The sequence below is a fragment of the Podarcis tiliguerta genome, assembly GCF_965153285.1.
Source record: "Podarcis tiliguerta genome assembly, chromosome: 13".
Lineage (NCBI taxonomy): Eukaryota > Metazoa > Chordata > Lepidosauria > Squamata > Lacertidae > Podarcis > Podarcis tiliguerta.
Genome location: NC_139546.1, coordinates 46,273,058 through 46,291,734, shown reverse-complemented (window position 1 = coordinate 46,291,734; position 18,677 = coordinate 46,273,058). Strand labels below are relative to the sequence as shown.

At 46.8% G+C, this 18,677-nt stretch overlaps 2 protein-coding genes across 2 annotated transcripts in view; both read right to left on the bottom strand.

The window, feature by feature from the left end:
- The window catches only part of LOC310662873 (immunoglobulin mu heavy chain-like), a 301,954-nt gene that overhangs the window by 170,846 nt on the left and 112,431 nt on the right, over nucleotides 1-18,677 (bottom strand). The gene's annotated exons all lie outside the window — the stretch shown is intronic.
- On the bottom strand, nucleotides 1,954-18,659 carry LOC310662333 (uncharacterized protein). The gene is made up of 3 exons (XM_083409132.1): nucleotides 18,614-18,659; nucleotides 17,120-17,174; nucleotides 1,954-15,447 (listed from the first exon to the last, which is right to left on the bottom strand). Exon 3 carries the CDS (start codon nucleotides 15,278-15,280, stop codon nucleotides 2,285-2,287), a length of 12,996 nt encoding a protein of 4,331 aa, XP_083265258.1. The 5' UTR covers nucleotides 15,281-15,447; nucleotides 17,120-17,174; nucleotides 18,614-18,659; the 3' UTR covers nucleotides 1,954-2,284.

Sequence of the window (18,677 nt, the reverse complement as noted above, 5' to 3'; positions counted from 1 at the left end):
GTGTTGAGAGTAGCAGTTCAGTCATGGTTTCTAGTCTCTCAGCGCAGCTTCCTCCACCCAGCACTGCACGGAGTTCTGCCTACTTCCTCCTTTTTGTTCCCAGAACACCTTTAGATTTCAAAAGGGACAAGTTTTCCTTTGACATCACCCCCTCCCTGCCATCTTGGCAACCTGCCAATTCTTCTGTCTCTTTCCACTGCTTGGGGGGAGGGGAGGGAGTGCTTTTGCATTTCTAATGACTCTTAATGACTCAGTACTTGGGTCTCCATTGTTCCTTTATGTCTCTGCATTTAGACAGGCCATTTTGCATAAACTAATCCAGGAATTTCTTGTCTGGCACAATTCTGCAGCTTGTATTTTCCCTTCATATCCTAAATAGCATCTTAATACTACTGTTTATTAATTTCTACCATTCTCTAGCAGACTCTGGTACCCGAGATCTATGGCAGTATTATCTATCCTCAAACAAAATGGGCTACAATTTAAATTTCATGCAAAGGAACAGTACTAAGATCCCAAACACCAAGAGATCTTTAAGTTTAATAAGCTATATATGAATTGCACAAACTACACCTGATTGAAAAATGGCTTCAAGGACTTTTGGATCATCTGTCAATTTTACCACTATTTATGAACTGAATTGACTTCTTGTGCATTATTTCCATGGGTCACAGAACACGATGGTTGAGCCAAACCAGCACATCATGGTTATTTTTGTGTGTCCCCCACCCCCTGCTGAGAAAAAGCACAGATGAAACCTACCCCTGAGCACATTGTGACATAATAGGGATTTAAGACAGGGGAGAACATTTTTTTTTTTAGCTTGAGGGCCTAGTGGGCAATCTTCTGGGGTCCACATGCCTGTGGTGGGTAGGACAATGGATGCAACTCTTATATTTGTACAATTGGCTGCAATCATACAAGTCTCACAAAAGCCAGGGGTACCTCTCTCCATCCAGGCTACAAAGAGGTATCAGTACAGTTCAGTGACACATTCCAACCAGGTAATGAACAAGCGAACAAAAACCATCTAAGAAGGTGAAGTAGGACCAGGGATTTGTGTGGCCATTTGTGTGGCCTTTGAAGATTCCCAAGGGCCAGATCACCTCTCAATGGGTTGGTGCCAGAGTACTAATAACTTCTTGTGAACCAATGATGGTGAACACCAGGACCAGGAGGCACATGGGCCAGTCCCAGTAGAAGATGGGTGACCACCCAGGTTAGACTTGAATGGAGTGAATGTGCAGTTGCTCCCCTAGAGCTGCCTACAGTAGTTAAAAAGGTAAAGGGACCCCTGACCATTAGGTCCAGTCGTGACCCAGTCGGTTGCGAGCACTGTGGTTGCAGTGCTCATCTTGCTTTATTGGCCGAGGGAGCCAGTGTACAGGTCATGTGGCCAGCATGACTAAGTCGCTTCTGGCGAACCAGAGCAGCGCACAAAAATGCTGTTTACCTTCCCGCCAGAGCGGTACCTATTTATCTAATTGCACTTTGAAGTGCTTTTGAACTGCTAGGTTGGCAGGAGCAGGAACCGAGCAATGGGAGCTCACCCTGTCACAAGAATTCAAACCGCCGACCTTCTGATTGGCAAGCCCTAGGCAACCACCTAGGCTGTGGTTTAACCCACAGCACCACCAGTAAAGTCAGACTGGTCATCTAAGGCAGGATTGGGGAACTTTTTTCATCACAATAGCTGCATTCCCTTCTGGGGGACTGTTAGTATTTGTACTGTATTTGTTAGAAAATGTATTTTACAAAAAATAAATTGTACTGGGGAAAACAAAACCAGACGAAAACACTTAAGGGCTGTGTGAAGCAGGGCCGATGAAGGGCATGTGTGTGACCTGGTAAGGGTTGCAAGTGCCAGATAGAGGTTCTTGGCAGACTGCATTTGTCTCCGTTCCCCACCGGTGGTTATTATATTTAAGCCCTGCAAATCCCCCAACACAGTGCTGCTAACATAGAGATTTATTGACAAAAACGTATTACATTACAAAACAATTTAAGAATGCTTCATACACGGTAAAAAAGGTAAGTGATAGGTTTGCTGAGCCTTCAGCATCTCGACAACCATCAGTGGAAGGTGGAGCCTTGTGCTCTTTTCCTGTCACCACCATTTGATATTCATGGTGCTGCATTTTAAAAAATCCTTGTCATCAAGGTATCCTACACACTCCACCAGAGCAGCTTATCATTTTCCCTTGGCCTCTTTGTCAAGGGGACTAGATCTTGCAGGTTGCCCTGCTGATGCTCAGTTTTCAGTCCTTAGTGCACACCTTGCCACTCACTCAACTGCTGCTCCATCTTTGCTGCTTGTCCCGGTGCTTTCTGGACTTTTTAAATTTCTGCTTGACCTGCTGCTTGAACTCGGGTCCTTGCTGCTTGACCTGTTTCTTGACCGGCTGCTCAATCTCAGATTTCTACTGCTTGAACTTGGGTCCTTGCTTCTTCCCCGGCTTCTTGACCTGCTGCTTGAATTTCGGCCTTTGCTGCTTCCCCTGCTCCTTGACCAGCTGCTGAATCTTAGATTTCTGCTACTTGCCCTGCTCCTTGTCTGGCTGCTTGATCTTGGTTCCCTACTGCTTGACCTGCTTCTCGATCCACTGCTTGATTTTTTATCCCTGCTGCTTCCTCTGAGCCTTGACATTATGCTCTGCTTCCAGCTCCTGAAACTTGTTCTCCCTTTTCTGGGTTTAGATTCATGATCCCATCGGACTGATCTCCCTTCTCTTTTCTCAAGGAGGCTTGTTTCGCCAGCACCCCCGCTCTGCTTCCTCTTGTACAACATGCTTTGAGTCATCTTCCTTTCACTTTTCTTCCTAAATTTGGATTGGGCCAAATCCTTTCTCTCTCTCTGACTTTCTCCAGGGTGTTTTCCCATACCGCTCGTTGCGTGGCCTCCTTTCTTTGACTTCCCTTCTGAAATGACCCCCGGCTTTTCAGTATTCTGCATCCAGATATTCATCCCATCCCGCAGATGCATTTTTCTCTCCAGGATTTTACCAAGTATAGACAGTTTCCCATCTGTTTTCACAGTGTGTTTTGAAGATATGCCACCTACAGAGTGAGGGTGGGAGCCTTTTTGCACCGGCTGCTTGTCCATCCTTTGTTCTAACCTGGGGGCCTCTTCCCCTCTTGTTGTCTTAGCTACTTGTTTGCTCTCATGTTTGGTTGCTAACTCTTTTTCTCCAATAGTTTCTTTATGGGATGCCTTTCTTCTCCCACCCAAAATTTCTTCACCATTTCTGCCTCTTATTTCTCCCTCTCCATCTCTTATTTCTCCCTCTCCATCTCTTATTTCTCCCTCTCCATCTCTTATTTCTCCCTCTCCATCTCTTACTTCTCCTTCTCCTTCTCCTTTTCCATCTCTTACTTCTCCTTCTCTTTCACCTCCTCCATCTCTTACTTCTTCTGCTTCTCCTCTTTCTTCCTCCTCATCCTTCCTCCCAGCTCCTTGGTGTTCCCCACCTCCAGGATCTATTGTGGATGCTTCTCCATCAGCATTTCCTTCTTCTTCCCTGTCATTCCCCAAGATCTCTGTCTGTTCAAAATCATGATTTTCCTCCCAGAAGGCCACTCTTTTGTGAGATACAGAGTGTTGCTTGGAGAGCTCCAGAGCTTCAGTCATTTCATCTGCAACTGACTGAGGTGTACGGAGGTGTTCAAATTGTTCAGAAACCGCTTGCCTTGCCACATCAAACAACTTTGTTTTGCTTAGGCTGGCCCTTTCATCTGAGGTCTCTGAGGAAGGCACAACATCTTCTGGAGAAACTTGGGGTGCTCCTGCTGTCAGAGAATCTGCATATTTCAGGCTTCTGGGTTCTACCATCTCCTCTGCATCTACACTACTGACTTCTTCCTCCTTTCTCACACATGAGTTCACCTCGCCTATTTCTTCCCCACCATCCCAGTCTCCAACTTTCTCCAGTTCACATTCTGTGCTGTACTCAGAAGATGAATAGGCACCACCTTCCTCCCTTTCTTCCCCCATATTATCACTTGTCTGTAGCAGGGAAACATCTGTGGGCTGCATTTGGAATTCAACTTCTGTGTTTCCAGAATCTTGATTTTGCGATAAATGCGACACCTGCTGGTTGGATTGTTCTTGATCTTGGGAGTCTTCACTTGAGGTCTCCCTATTCTCAGAGACTTGGATATCTTGGTGCTCCATGGGGCCCTCACTTTTGGGGGTGGGTGGGTGAGGTTTCAGATTACAGCAAGGGGATTCAGAGGACCACCCTTTTAGCTGTCCAGGTGCTTGGCCCCCTTTGTCACTGCTGGTGGCTGTATCTTCAATAATTTGGTTGGTTATTTGCTTCCTTTCCTCACTGCCACAGCTTTGTTTGCCCCATTCTGCCTGGTGCTGTTGATCTGCCTGATTATAATGCACAGGGCCCACCACATGCTCATGGAAACATTGAGAATCAAGGGTATGGGATGGCTGTGTGGTGGGATCCAAGGCTTGCTGGGAGACAAGAGTGTTGTACTGTTGAGTGTCATCTGCTTTCAAAAAATATGCCTGGGAAAATTCATGTTCTGAGAGTGAAGCATCCTTCATACGTTCACCTAAGGATGAACCAGAGATTTGGGATTCAATATTATGTGATATCTGAGAAGTGGCATCTGCCTCTGCCTCTTGTGAGGGGGAAGGATCTTTATTATCTCCTGAGGATGAAGAATGAATCTGGAGTTTGGTATTCAATGATGGCTGAGAAGAGGAGTCAGCCTTGCCTTCCTTTGAGAGGGAAGTATTCTTATCTCTGTCTCCTGAGGATGAATCAGAGTCCTGACATTCAATATTAGCTGATGTCTGAACAGAAAAATCCACCTCGGCTTCCTTTGAAATGGAAGGATCTTTTCTACTTTCTCCTGGGAAAGAATCAGAGTCCTGGGGCCCATTATTCTCTGATATCTGAGAAAAGGACCCTGCCTCTGTCTCCTTTCCATTTTCCTGGGAATTTTCTTGCTGCTCCTGCCTCCACCTTTGCTCTGCAACTAATTGTAATGATGAAGCTGAGCCTTTTGTGGATGTTGATGAATGGCATGAGCAGGGACAGTTGAATATCTCACAAGACTCCTCTGCCTTGCCAGAAATTTGTGGATACTGCGCAGCATGATGTAGATTCAGTGTAAATATCTGCAATGCACTCACTTGCGGAGCTTCTCGTTCACCCTCCGAGCTGCTGCTTGTCCCTTGGATTACTGTGAAATGCTGAACTTTTGTATGAGGATAGAGAGATCCAGTATCCTTTTCGGCATCTGGCCAGGAAACCATCCTATGCTGTATTTTCCAAAACAGCTCTGAGGTGTATGTGGGTTGATCTTCTGACCCTGAGTTGGCTTCCTTTTCTGCTCCTGTTTGAAAAGGAGTGTTTGGCACTTGGAGGGTCTGAGTGCCAGAATAAGTCAAAGGCTCCTCCTCCTCCTCCTCCATTTCATCAGCTTCTGGGATAAAGGCCCTCCTTGACTTCTGAGCCAGTTTAGGAAGGTGCCACTGGTGCTCTATGTTGAGGTTCTTGATATGTTTTTCCGGGTGTTCTTTTGCTCTTGAGTGTAAGAAATGCGAGTGCTGGGAAGAAACAGGAACCTCCTTTGCCCCAGGCCATTCCTTGGCATCAGCTCCCCATTCATCAATAAAGTTCTTTTGTCTCCTTCCAGCAGTGCTCACTCCCACTGAAGATTGGGGGTTCTCCTGTGGCTCCAAGGGGGGTGGAGCAAATGCACGCACCGATTTCTGAATAATGGCTGGCAAGCCCCACTGGTGCTGGATCTTCTTGTGCTGGATGTGGACTTCCAGAACATCTTGAGCACCATCAGTGAGGAAAGGCAACGCTGTGACACAGTCTATAAAATGGGTAATAAATGAGGTTCTTGCCAGAAGTCTCTCCTCCTCATTCTCTTCCAGAAGTTGGGTATGAGAGTCTTGATAAAATGTAGAGTTGTAGGGATGAGTTTGAGGCCTGATTTCCCCAAACTGAGAAGGTGGCACAGGAGGTAGAAATGCTCTAAGCATATTTTGAGCATGTTTTGGAAGCCCCCATCTATGCTTTGCAGTCATACTCCTCACATGAGCATCTAGACACTCTGTTGTGTCTGGACTGAGGAATGAGAGAGTTGGAGTAATAATGTATACTTCCCCTCTGTCCCATGAAACTCTGTTGGCTATATTCTCTCCTTCCATGTATGGTGGGTGCTTCTCTGACTCAATGAGAAATGGAGCAAAGGCATGCAGGGACCTCAACACAGAGGAAGGTAAGCCCCATGCATGATGGAGTTTTTTGTGCTGAATGTGTGATTCCAGAAGGTTCTGAGCCTCATCGGTGAGGAAAGGAAGAGTCACCTCAGGCAATAAGAAGGTAGTCGCTTGAGCCAATACAGGTGTAGCTGCTGCCTTTTGAACATAATTGAGCTTCCTCTCCAGTTTCTCTATTGCCTTTTTTCTTACCTTGGCATCTTCTAGCAAGTCTTCCTTGTCATCTTCTGAATGGGAATCAGCTTCAGGCTCTTGGGAGAATTTGCAATGAAAAGGTGTTAGAGACCTTGCTTCACCCAACTCACATTGGGAAAATGCTCTGGGATTCCGAAATGCCCTCAGTGATTGTGAAACCTGTTTTGGAAGGTGCCATCTATGGTGCGTAGTCATCCTCCTCACATGGGCATCCAGGTTTTCCTCTAACTCTTGGCTGAGGAACGTGAGACTCCTTGAAATAATAGGGGCTTCTTCTACCTCCCATGGGTATCTCATGGTCATGCTTTGCCTGTGTTTCTCCGTCTCAAGGTGAAATGGAGCAAAGGCATGCAAGGACTTCAGCACATTGGAGGGTAGGCCCCAAGCATGGTGGAGTTTCTTGCGCAGGATGTGAAATTCGAGAAATTCCCAGGTCTCATTTGTTAAGAAACCAAGTTTCACTCCAGGCGATAAGAAAGCAGTTACATTCAAGTTCATAGTTGAGTCTGCTCCCTGTTTCAGTTGGTTGAAGGCCTCCATATTCCTTATTGTCCTTCTTTTGACCATGGAGTCTTTCGTGTCTTCATTGTCACCTTCTGTTTCAGAGTAATCTCTAGCCACCTGGGAGGATTTGTAGGGAGAAGGAGAAAAATACTGTGCATTCTCCGATTCCAATCCTAAAGCATGTCTGGGATGTAGAAATACTCTCAGTGATTGCTGAACCCGCATTGGAAGGCCCCATCTGTGCTTAGCCACCCTCCTCCTCTCATGAGCCTCCAGGCGATCTTTTGTGTCTGGACTTGGGAAGAAGGGATCCCAGACAATCTCTTTCACTTCTACCTTATCCCCTTGGTTTGCCTTAGTCATTCTCTTGCCTAAGCTTTCCACATGCGTCTGAGACCCATGGAGAATTGGGGCAAAGGCATGCATGGACTTCAGCACAGAGGAGGGTAGGCCCCATGTGTGCTGGAGTTTCTTCTGTCGGATATGGAATTCCAGAAGATCTTGCGTTTCATCTGTGAGGAAAGCAAGTTTCACTCCAGGCCATAAGAAATAAGTTTCTTCAAAGTTCACAGTTGTGGTTGCTCCCTGCTTTCCTTGTGGAAAGCCCCATCCTTTCTCTCCTGTTCTTCTGTTGCCCATTTCCTCCTCCACCAAGTCTTCCTTGTCCTCTTCTGAATGGGAATCAGCTTCAAGCTCTTGGGGAAATTTGCCATGAAAAGGTGTTAGAGACCTTGCTTCACCCAACTCACATTGGGGAAAGGGTCTGAGATGCTGAAATGCCCTCAGCGATTGTGAAACCTGTTCTGGAAGGTGCCACCTATGGTGTGTAGTCATACGCCTCACATGGGCATCCAGGTTCTCCTGTAAGTCTTGGCTGAGGAACGTGAGACTCCTTGAAATAATATGGGCTTCTTCTATCTCCCATGGGTATCTCATGGTCGTGCTTTGCCTGTGTTTCTCTGTCTCAAGGTGAAATGGAGCAAAGGCATGCAAGGACTTCAGCACATTGGAGGGTAGGCCCCAAGTATGGTGGAGTTTTTTACGCAGGATGTGAAATTCGAGAATTTCCCAGGTCTCATTTGTTAAGAAACCAAGTTTCACTCCAGGCGATAAGAAAGCAGTTACATTCAAGTTCATAGTTGAGTCTGCTCCCTGTTTCAATTGGTTGAATACCTCCATTTTCTCTGTTGTCCTTCTCTTGACTTTGAATTCTTTCATGTCTTCATTGCCACCTTCTGTTTCAGAGGAATCTCTAGCCACCTGGGAGGATTTGTAGTGAGGAGAAAAATACTGTGCATTCTCCAATTCCAATCCTAAAGCATGTCTGGGATGTAGAAATACTCCCAGTGATTGCTGAACTCTCATTGGAAGGCCCCATCTGTGCTTAACCACCCTCCTCCTCTCATGAGCTTCCAGGCGATCTTTTGTGTCTGGACTTGGGAAGAAGAGATCCCAGACAATCTCTTTCACTTCTACCTTAACCCATTGGTTTGCCTTAGTCATTCTCTTGTCTAAGCTTTCCACATGCGTCTGAGACTCATGGAGAATTGGGGCAAAGGCATGCATGGACTTCAGCACAGAGGAGGGTAGGCCCCATGTGTGCTGGAGTTTCTTCTGTCGGATATGGAATTCCAGAAGATCTTGTGCTTCATCTGTGAGGAAAGCAAGCTTTGCCCCAGGCCATAAGAAAGTAGTTTCTTCAAAGTTCACAGCTGTGGTTGCTCTCTGCTTTCCTTGAGGGAAGCCCCATCCTTTCCCTGCTGTCCTTCTGTTGCCCATTTCCTCCTTCACCAAGTCCTCATTGTCATCTTCAGTCTGGGAATCAGCTGTAGGCACTTGGAAGAATTTGCCTAGGGAAGGCTGCACATTATCCTGTCGAGATCCGAAAGGTTGTCTGGGAAGCAGAAATCCTCCCAGTGATTGCTGAACCCGCTTTGGAAGGCCCCACCTGCGCTGTACCACCCTCTTCCTCATGTGAGCTTCCAGGTGCTCTTTTGTGTTGGGACTCAGGAAGGAGAGACTTGGGATAACAACTTGTACCTCCATCCAATTGCATTGCGTTGCCGTTGTCATGTTCCTTCTTGTGTGTTGCATCTGCTTCTGTATCTCAAGGGGGTATGGGCCAAAGGCCTTCAATGACCTCAACACAGAGGATGGTAGGCCCCATGCATGCTGGATCTTCTTATGCTGGATGTGGAATTCCAACAGGTCCTGGGTGACCCTTGTGAGAAAATTTAGGTTCACCTCAAGGCTTGATAAAGCAGTTACTTTAAAGTTTGATTGTACAGTTACTCCCTCCTTCCCTTGGGGAACAACCCATCCCTTTCCTGCTGCTGTTCTTCTGTTGTCCATTTCCTCCTCAACCAAGACTTCATTTTCATCTTCAGTCTGGGAATCAACAGTATGCTCTTGGAGAAATTTGCCATGAAAAGGTGTTAGTGACCTTGCTTCACCCAACTCACATTGGGAAAATGCTCTGGGATTCCGAAATGCCCTCAGTGATTGTGAAACCTGTTCTGGAAGTTGCCACCTATGGTGTGTAGTCATCCTCCTCACATGGGCATCCAGGTTCTCCTGTAAGTCTTGGCTGAGGAACGTAAGACTCCTTGAAATAATAGGGGCTTCTTCTATCTCCCATGGGTATCTCATGGTCATGCTTTGCTTGTGTTTCTGTGTCTCAAGGTGAAATGGAGCAAAGGCATGCAGGGACTTCAGCACATTGGAGGGTAGGCCCCAAGCATGGTGGAGTTTCTTGCGCAGGATGTGAAATTCGAGAATTTCCCAGGTCTCATTGGTTAAGAAACCAAGTTTCACTCCAGGCGATAAGAAAGCAGTTACATTCAAGTTCATAGTTGAGTCTGCTCCCTGTTTCAATTGGTTGAATACCTCCATTTTCTCTGTTGTCCTTCTCTTGACTTTGAATTCTTTCATGTCTTCATTGTCACCTCCTGTTTCATAGTAATCTCTAGCCACCTGGGAGGATTTGTAGTGAGGAGAAAAATACTGTGCATTCTCCGATTCCAATCCTAAAGCACGTCTGGGATGTAGAAATACTCCCAGTGATTGCTGAACCCTCATTGGAAGGCCCCATCTGCGCTTAACCACCCTCCTCCTCTCATGAGCTTCCAGGAGATCTTTTGTGTCTGGACTTGGGAAGAAGAGATCCCAGACAATCTCTTTCACTTCTACCTTAACCGATTGGTTTGGCTTAGTCATTCTCTTGCCTAAGCTTTGCACATGCGTCTGAGACCCATGGAAAAATGGGGCAAAGGCATGCATGGACCTCAGCACAGAGGAGGGTAGGCCCCATGTGTGCTGGAGTTTCTTCTGTCGGATATGGAATTCCAGAAGATCTTGCGCTTCATCTGTGAGGAAGGCTAGCTTTGCCCCAGGCCATAAGAAAGTAGTTTCTTCAAAGTTCACAGCTGTGGTTGCTCCCTGCTTTCCTTGAGGAAAGCCCCATCCCTTCCCTGCTGTCCTTCTGTTGCCCATTTCCTCCTTCACCAAGTCCTCATTGTCATCTTCAGTTTGGGAATCAGCTGTAGGCACTTGGAAGAATTTGCTGGTGTAAGGCCGTACATTGTCCTGTCCTGATCCGAAAGGTTGTCTGAGACGGAGAAGTCCTCCCAGTGATTGCTGAATCCGCTTTGGAAGGCCCCACCTGTGCTGTACCACCCTCTTCCTCATGTGAGCTTCCAGGTGCTGTTTTGTGTTGGGACTCAGGAAGGAGAGACTTGGGATAATTACTTGTACCTGCATCCCATTGCATTGGATTGCCGTTGTCATGTTCCTTCCTGTGTGTTGCATCTGCATCTCAAGGGGGTATGGGCCAAAGGCCTTCAATGACCTCAACACAGAGGATGGTAGGCCCCATGCATGCTGGATCTTCTTATGCTGGATGTGGAATTCCAACAGGTCCTGGGTGACCCTTGTGAGAAAATTTAGGTTCACCTCAAGGCTTGATAAAGCAGTTACTTTAAAGTTTGATTGTACAGTTCCTGCCCTCTCTAGCTTTCCTTTTAGCCTTCTCTTGGCTTCTTCTGATGAGTGTTCATTGTCATCGTCAGTCTGGGAACCATTAGTATGCCCCTGGGAAGATTTGTATTGACAAGATAAAGGATCCAGTTCAGATTGAGGAAGTGATCTGGGCCGTTGAAATGCCTTCAGTGATTCCTGTACCCTCTTTGGTATTTCCCATCTGTGCTTTGTGGTTATATTCCTCACGTGAGCCTCTAGTCTCTCCTTTATATCCGAGCTGATGAACGCAAGATTACTGATTATCGTTCTCACTTCTACCCAATCCCAGGGGTGAATATTTGTTATGTTTTCTCCCCGATGATTCTCTGGATCCGGGGGAAATAGGGCAAAGGCACATAAGGACTTCAGGACAGTGGAGGGAAGACCCCACATGTGCTGGATTTTCTTCTTTTCAATATGGAATTCCAGAAGATTCCAAGCTTCCTCTGTGAGCAAAGGTGGCTTCATCTCAGATGATTCAAACGTAGTCAGTTCCACACCTGTGCCTGTGGTTGCCACTCCATGTCCTTGGTTGATAGTAGCTTTTGGATGACCCCTGGCTCCTGCTTTGGGTGTGAGTTGCTTCAAAGGCTCTCTTCCCTCAGAAAGAGTAGGGATTTCATCTTGCTCGTAGGACTTACAATGATCTTCTGAGAGTGGTGTATGATGCTTTTCTTCTTTGAAATGGGACTCAAGTTGAGTGGGAGCAAATGCCCTCAGAGAATCCTGAATCAGTTTGGGAAGTCCCCACTGGTGCTCCATGGCCCAGCTCCTCACGTGGGCTTCAAGGCCATTCTTGACATCTGGACTTACAATATGCAGGGCCTTTTGAGGGGGGATGGCCTCTAACACAGAGTGTGGTACATGAGCAGTCGCTTTTTCTTGATATCCCAGTTTCTCAACAGTGACATGTGTTGACGCTCCTGCTTTTTTACTCCTCTGTAGCTCAGGTGGAAGGGGGACAAAGGCATGCAAAGATTTCTGCACAAGAGATGGCAGCCCCCACTCATGCTGGAGTCTTTTGCGCTGTATGTGAAGTTCCAAAAGATCGCAGGCTTCCTTTGTAAGAAATGTTGGGACTGGCTCCTGGAATACTTCCGTCAATTGGAATTTAGCCTCCATATTTTTTTTCTTGAGATGGTCTTCCAAAAGATTCATATTTGAATGTTTAGGAAGTCTTATATTTGAAGCACGGGTTGCTGATGTCTCTGAAGAGGGTTTGTGTGCAGTGTCTGCAAATATCGGCTGTGGGGATCTAGTCATAAGCAACTCCCTTGCTTCATTCTGGAATATTGGGGGTTCCATCTCCTGGACCCTAATCTTCGCTTGGCTGATTTGGGATGAGGAACATCTTTCCTGGAACACTGTAGCCAAAGGTTCCAAGTGCTTGCTGGGCAACTCCCCCAAGAATGTGAAATGTTCCCTTGTTGAAGATGAGGTGGCAACATTTGGAATATCTCTCAACTGCATCTCCCTGTGCTTCTTGGCCAAGTGGTGGTTCATCTTGTCCAAACTATGGGGCTTCAGCATAGAAAGAACTTGAGCTGACTGTGGGGAGGCAGGCATCAACCCAAATGTTTTTCTGTTGCTTACTTCTTGGTGTACAGTACTCAATCCTGGGTGCTTGTATGTTATCCAATAGCAAGGGCAGTAGAAGTAGTGGTCTTCCACTGCTGCCCTGGCCATGGCATCTTTCCTATTCAAGATTTCACTCTGTTGACTAGGTTGGTGCTCTGGAAACTCGTGCCTGATGTTCAGCTCCCCCTTATCCACTGCTTCACCCTCCAGAAAGGGCAGAAATGCGCTTCTGGGCTTCACTTGGCTATAAAGAGGGGCAAACTTCTGGAGAGAGTCTTCAAGTGTGATCTTGAAGCTTCCCATGGGTTGGAGACCAGTTTCTGTGGACTTTCTCCTGAGGCTAGGGTGATCTGTAGAGGCAGCTGATGATTCAGAAAAAGCTCCCTCAGGGACTTCTCCTGCCTCCATATCCTGGTGTGGGCTGACCATTTGCTGTGCCCTGTAAGCCTTGGGTCCATGTGTGAAGATGTTCTCACCCACAAACGTCGCCTGCCTTGCCTCTGCCAGCTCTTCTCTGACTACTGGGATGGGAGAGGAGAATCTGCCCAGAGAGTCGCGGCTTTTATTTTGGTACTCTGTAATTTGTGGTTCCAAGGGACCTGTCCCAAACACAGGGCGGAAAAGCTTGATAGATTCCAAAACCCTCTTAGGCAACTTCCATTGTCTCTGTAGCTTCATCCTTTGAATGTGGAAATCCAACTGACTGTAGGTGCTTTGTGGAAGGAATGATGGTTTCTGCAGTAGAATGTAGACATGGGCTTTAGTCCTTTGGAGACTGGGCAGTGGGGGAGCCTGTGACTTGAAGCCATGCAAGGATTTCTGAATAAGACTAGGCAAGCCCCATTCATGTTGTAGCTTCTTTTTTCTAATGTGCAGTTCCAGATTCTCTCTGACCTGAGCATAGAGAAACTCTGTCCTCACTTCTAAGAACTCAGCAGCAACTTCTCTAGCTCTAGGAAACGCGGGCAGCAGTTTGGGCTTCATTGCACTCATGGCCATGGTTGGGGAACCATCCAGCCATTTTTCATCCAAGTGGAATATCTTATTCTCTGTTGCTTCAGACTGAAGTGTGGGGTACATCAAAGGCTGACTTGGCATTGTCCTCCTCCCTATCCTAGTTCCATCCTGTCTCCCTGCAACAGTCACCATCTCTGGGGAAAGCAGCCTGAGGGACTCAAGGACCCTTGGGGGTAAGTGCCATCGATGAAGCATGATTCTTTTCAGCAGATTCTGCTCTAGTTCTTGGATAATGGCATCACTAAGGAAGGAGAGCTCAGCCAGAAGAACATTCACCTCCACGTGCTGCAATGCCTGGTGCTGCTGTGATTGGGGGACAACTGGGAAAACAGAATGGAGAGATCTCTGGACAAGGCTTGGCAACCCCCAATCATGCTGCAACCTCTTTTTTCTCACGTGCCATTCCAGATCCTCCCAAGTCCCCTGCTCAATGAATGGGATCTCTTGTATCAGTGTGGGCTGGTCCCATGGGTGCTGCACCTTCTTTTTAAGCACATGGGAATCCAATGACTGCTCCTCATTAGCAGGAAGAAACCTTGTCCTTGCTTGGGCAAACGCAACAGTGTGCTGCGACTGAAGTAGCATCTCATGTCTGGCCTCAGATGACTTCTTCCCAGTTGTAGTCTGGGGGTTTGCTTTGGAAGGAGGGGGAGATTTGAGGGCTGTTTCCCTGGCTGTGGATTCCAAATGTAGAACATGCCTATGGAGTTTCCCTTCCCTCTCACCCTTGACGACTCCTCCTCGGCCTCCTTTCCTGTGTGCAGATGATGCTATATCTGTGGTGCGGGGATAATCTAGCTTCATGTGCTTGAGGGCCTCTTGGACTTGCTTTGGCAACACCCGACATTGCATGTGAATCATTTTTTTCATGTGCTTCTCTAGTGTCCTCCTCTTTGCCCCACTCATGAAAGGAAGAAGCCGAGGCCTCATCAACACAGTAAGCTCCCTCTTTGGACGGTACGGGCAAGTGAAATCCATACCAAGAGGCAAAAAGGCCCTGAGTGACCTGGTGATGACTGATGGAAGACCCAATTTGTGTTGAATACTTTTCACAACCAAATGCCACTCCAACGTCTTTCTCACAGCCTTAGCCACAAAGGGAGTGTCCTCGGTAGCAAATTCAACCCCAGGAGACTTGATATTTTCTTGGGAGATCACAGATAAAGAACTGGGGAAATGCCTTGTTCCTGTATGGTGGAATCTCATGCCCTGGTGGTTCTTCCTCTCATTCAGAGAGGACCCTTCATTTTTCTTTTGCCTCAAAGGCATGTGGCTCTTTTTGCTGAAATTTGATAACTCAGACAGGTCAGAAAGGGGACTGTAATCTTCCCAACTATTGAAAGACAGCTCTGATGATGTGCTAGAAGAGAGGCAAAAGGGATCGCTCATTTCCCCACTGCTGTCCTCAGAGCTGTCATAACATTTATTTATACTAAACATGGAATGGCTGTCAGAACAGGTGGGATTTATGTCATTCTCCCTGGAGATGGGAACATCTTGCTGAGCAGAATGGAGTGGCTTCTCCTTCTGCCTCTTGCCTTTGGGAATGTGTTGCTCCTTTCTGGATGAAGGGGTTATTTCTGGGCCCAATTCTGGATGGCCACAGTTTGTGGCAGGTTTACTGCTGCTCCATGGGAAAATTGTGTCATCTCTTTGAGCAGAAATGGCTGGCAGGCTGGAGCTCCCCACATAAGAGGCAATGGGAAGTGATGGCATTTGCAAAGCAGGAAGCCCAGGTTTTGATCCATAGACACGCAGCACTTCCTCAGCCTCCTTGGCTGCCCTGTCACATATGGCGCAGGTCACGTTGTCACATAGCAATCTGCGTATGGAGGAATGGCGACTGCCTCCATTTTGTAGGTCTGTCTCCTGGTGTTTGGTACCTGTAAGACAAATGAAGGCACTGGTGACCTTTCCTTCACCTCCAGGATGGTATGGAGCCAAATGGTATAGAGACAATTATATTTTGTCAGGAGCTGGCTGGATGAGGAGGAGTGGCAGGCACTGGAGGAGGGAGAGGAGTGTGGGGGGAGCATACCACCCATGTGTGCCACACCCCTGCGGGCAGTATGTCCCGCCCCCAGGACATGGCCTGCCCTGACCTGCCTGCTCTCCACCCCCCGGTGTCAGAGCATGAAGCTCCACCACTGGTGGCAAGAGACTCTTGGCCAGAAGCTCCCCAGGGAAGACAGAGAAGAAGAGGACTTAGACCCTGGGTCCTGGTGGTGGGAGGTGCTAGAAGTAGGAGGGTGGAGTGATCAAGGGAGGGAGCGGGTCAGAGGAAGAAGGCCCTTCCATAATTTCTGCCCCAAAATGGAAGAAGTACACAGACATGGCAAAACTTACCAGAAGAACAAGAAACCAAGAATAAAGACTTTTTAAAATGGAGTGTGTGTGGGGGGGGGAATTATTGACTATCTGAAGACACATTGTAAACAAATCAAAACATTAGTAGGACTGATTTAAGCACATGCAGTAAGAGAAAGCTAGGGAGAACATAAGGGGAAATTAGTAAATAGATATGAATTGGATATGCAGTAATAAAAATAAATAAAACTAGAAAGGAAGGGAAGGAAGTCAAAGGGAAAGTACATTGGATTTGTAAAGTGTTTGTTTTTGTTCCTGTTGAAAATATTTGTGAAATGTGAAGAGGAAATTTAAACTTAGAAATAAAGCACATTCAAAGCAAAATGAGAAAGAGGGGAAGCGAGAAGGGATGGAGGGTACACTGACCATTCCACAGCAGGACAATTCCAGTCTTGCTGGTTCTCCTCCTCTCACACCCCCTCTTGGAGTGTCCTACATGTTGTCGAGCAATGAGTCTGGCAGAAGCAGAGGAGGAGCTCACTGCCACATTGCAGTCCCTATCTGTTGGGAAGAGCTGTAGAGGGGAAAGGCAGATCCGAAGCTCAGTTTCCTGCAATTTCTCAAGCTGAAGGAGTTGAGCAGGGAAGACTTCGCTTGCTACATTCTGTGAATAAAAAGCCAGTACCATTCCAAGCGTCCTGTCTCTTTTTGACCTGCAGGGGCCTGATACTTCCCTGTCAGCACTCATGGCACATTTATATATTTATTAGAAGTATTAGAATACATACATACCAATTTGGAGACCCAAGAGGCACTGATTTTATTTCAGAGCAGCAGTGGTGAACCTGTGGCCTTCCAAATGTTGTTGGACTCCAGTGCCCATCAACCCTAGCAAGCATGTCCAATGGTCAGGGGTAATGGGCATTGAAAGCCAACTTCTAGATTGCATTTACTAACTCAACTCTAAGTACTTTTGTTAGATGATCCTCTACGAGTTCCCCGGGTGTATTTCAGTTTTAAATAAGGTTGTTTTTTAAGATTTTTAATTTGGGTTTTATTATCTTGCAGTTATCTTATTAAAGAAACCCAATCAACAAATGACAAGGGTGCGTATGTACACTTTCATAGATGTTAAGAAAAGACCATGTGAATTATCAAATGTCAGCAATAGTTTTTACGCTCTCTCTCTCTCTCTCTCTCTCTCTCTCAAATCACCAGGATGAGCTGGTTCCTGTCTCAATGGCTTACCTTCTTCTTTGCCAACAGCTGCTTGGAGATGACTTCTGTGTTCCACATGTTCCTTCTAGGAAGAGAGGAGGCAGCAAAGTTATTCAAAGGGAAGAACAACCAGTTGGAAATACCACCTTACCAAACAGGGAACAGATCCATCAGGCAGAGAGAGGCATGTTCCAAGTTTCATCAGGGTATCTCTAAGTAGGACCAAGAAAAATCCCAGTCTGAACTCCTGGAGAGCTGCCACTGATCTGCTTCGACTATACTAAGCTGGATGGACCAACAGTCTGGATCTGTATAAGGCTACTTCCTCCTGGTGGCCAAAGCATGCAATACTCTCAGATCATTTTTTACTCCTCCCGTCTCACTTATCAATATCAAAGTTTAACCGAGACTGTTAAAATGCCATTTTCATTATGATCATGGCACCACACTGGTGCTTTCTTCCCTAAAGCATGAAAATCCATCCCCATGAATGATCATTTTCTCATTTTCTGCGCCATATCTGTGAGATCATCTGTATTGTTCTATAATTGTTTCATTTTGGATTTTGCTATTATTTGATTAGGCAGTGGAAGACAGGAGTGCCTGGAGTGCTCTGGTCCATGGGGTTATGAAGAGTCGGAGACGACTAAACGACTAAACAACAAATTATTTGATTACATGGCTGTAGTGATGTATGGAAGTGAGAGCTGGACCATAAAGAAGGCTGATCGCCGAAGAATTGACGCTTTTGAATTATGGTCTGGAGGAGACTCTTGAGAGTCCCATGGACTGCAAGAAGATCAAACGCATCCATTCTTAAGGAAATCAGCCCTGAGTGCTCACTGGAAGGACAGATCGTGAAGCTGAGGCTCCAATACTTTGGCCACCTCATGAGAAGAGAAGACTCCCTGGAAAAGACCCTGATGTTGGGAAAGATGGAGGGCACAAGGAGAAGGGGACGACAGAGGACGAGATGGTTAGACAGTGTTCTCGAAGCTACAAACATGAATCTGACCAAACTGCGGAGGACAGGGGTGCCTGGCGTGCTCTGGTCCATGGGGTCACAAAGAGTTGGACACGACTGAACGACTGAACAACAACAGCCTGCCCTGACTTTGTGCTGAAGGAAAGGTAGGAAATCTCTTAAATAAATTTGTAAGTACATATTGCTGTTGTAAGTCGAGAAAACCAAATGTGGTGGTGGGGGGGGCTGAGTAAAATTCAGACATGAACAAAGGGGATACTGAAACTCACCATCGGTGTGCCAGTCTCAGAGGGGAACCAACTGCCCAGCTGTTCCTCCAGGGAGTGGGGATTCTCAGTGACTTCAGGTTCGACTGAAAAGGACAAGATGCTTCTCTATGCTTGGTCAAGTCTCTTGTACTATGCAAAGGTGCTACATTGGATCATTTGGAAGAGGCTGATGAATAGAGCCAGGGCTAGAGTAGTGTACAAGTTGAAGGAGCAGTCCAAAAGGGAAAAGTGATTGATGAGGGAAATCAGCTCCATCTTTGTGAAACTGACCTGAATGCAGTCTTTGCACCCAAGAGATGGTATGTATCCCCCAGGCAGTGGCAGTTAGCAGTGG

Excerpts from the sequence above, each read along its gene's own strand:
- LOC310662333 (XM_083409132.1), bottom strand. The coding sequence starts at position 15,280 with ATGCCATCACTTCCCATTGCCTCTTATGTGGGGAGCTCCAGCCTGCCA.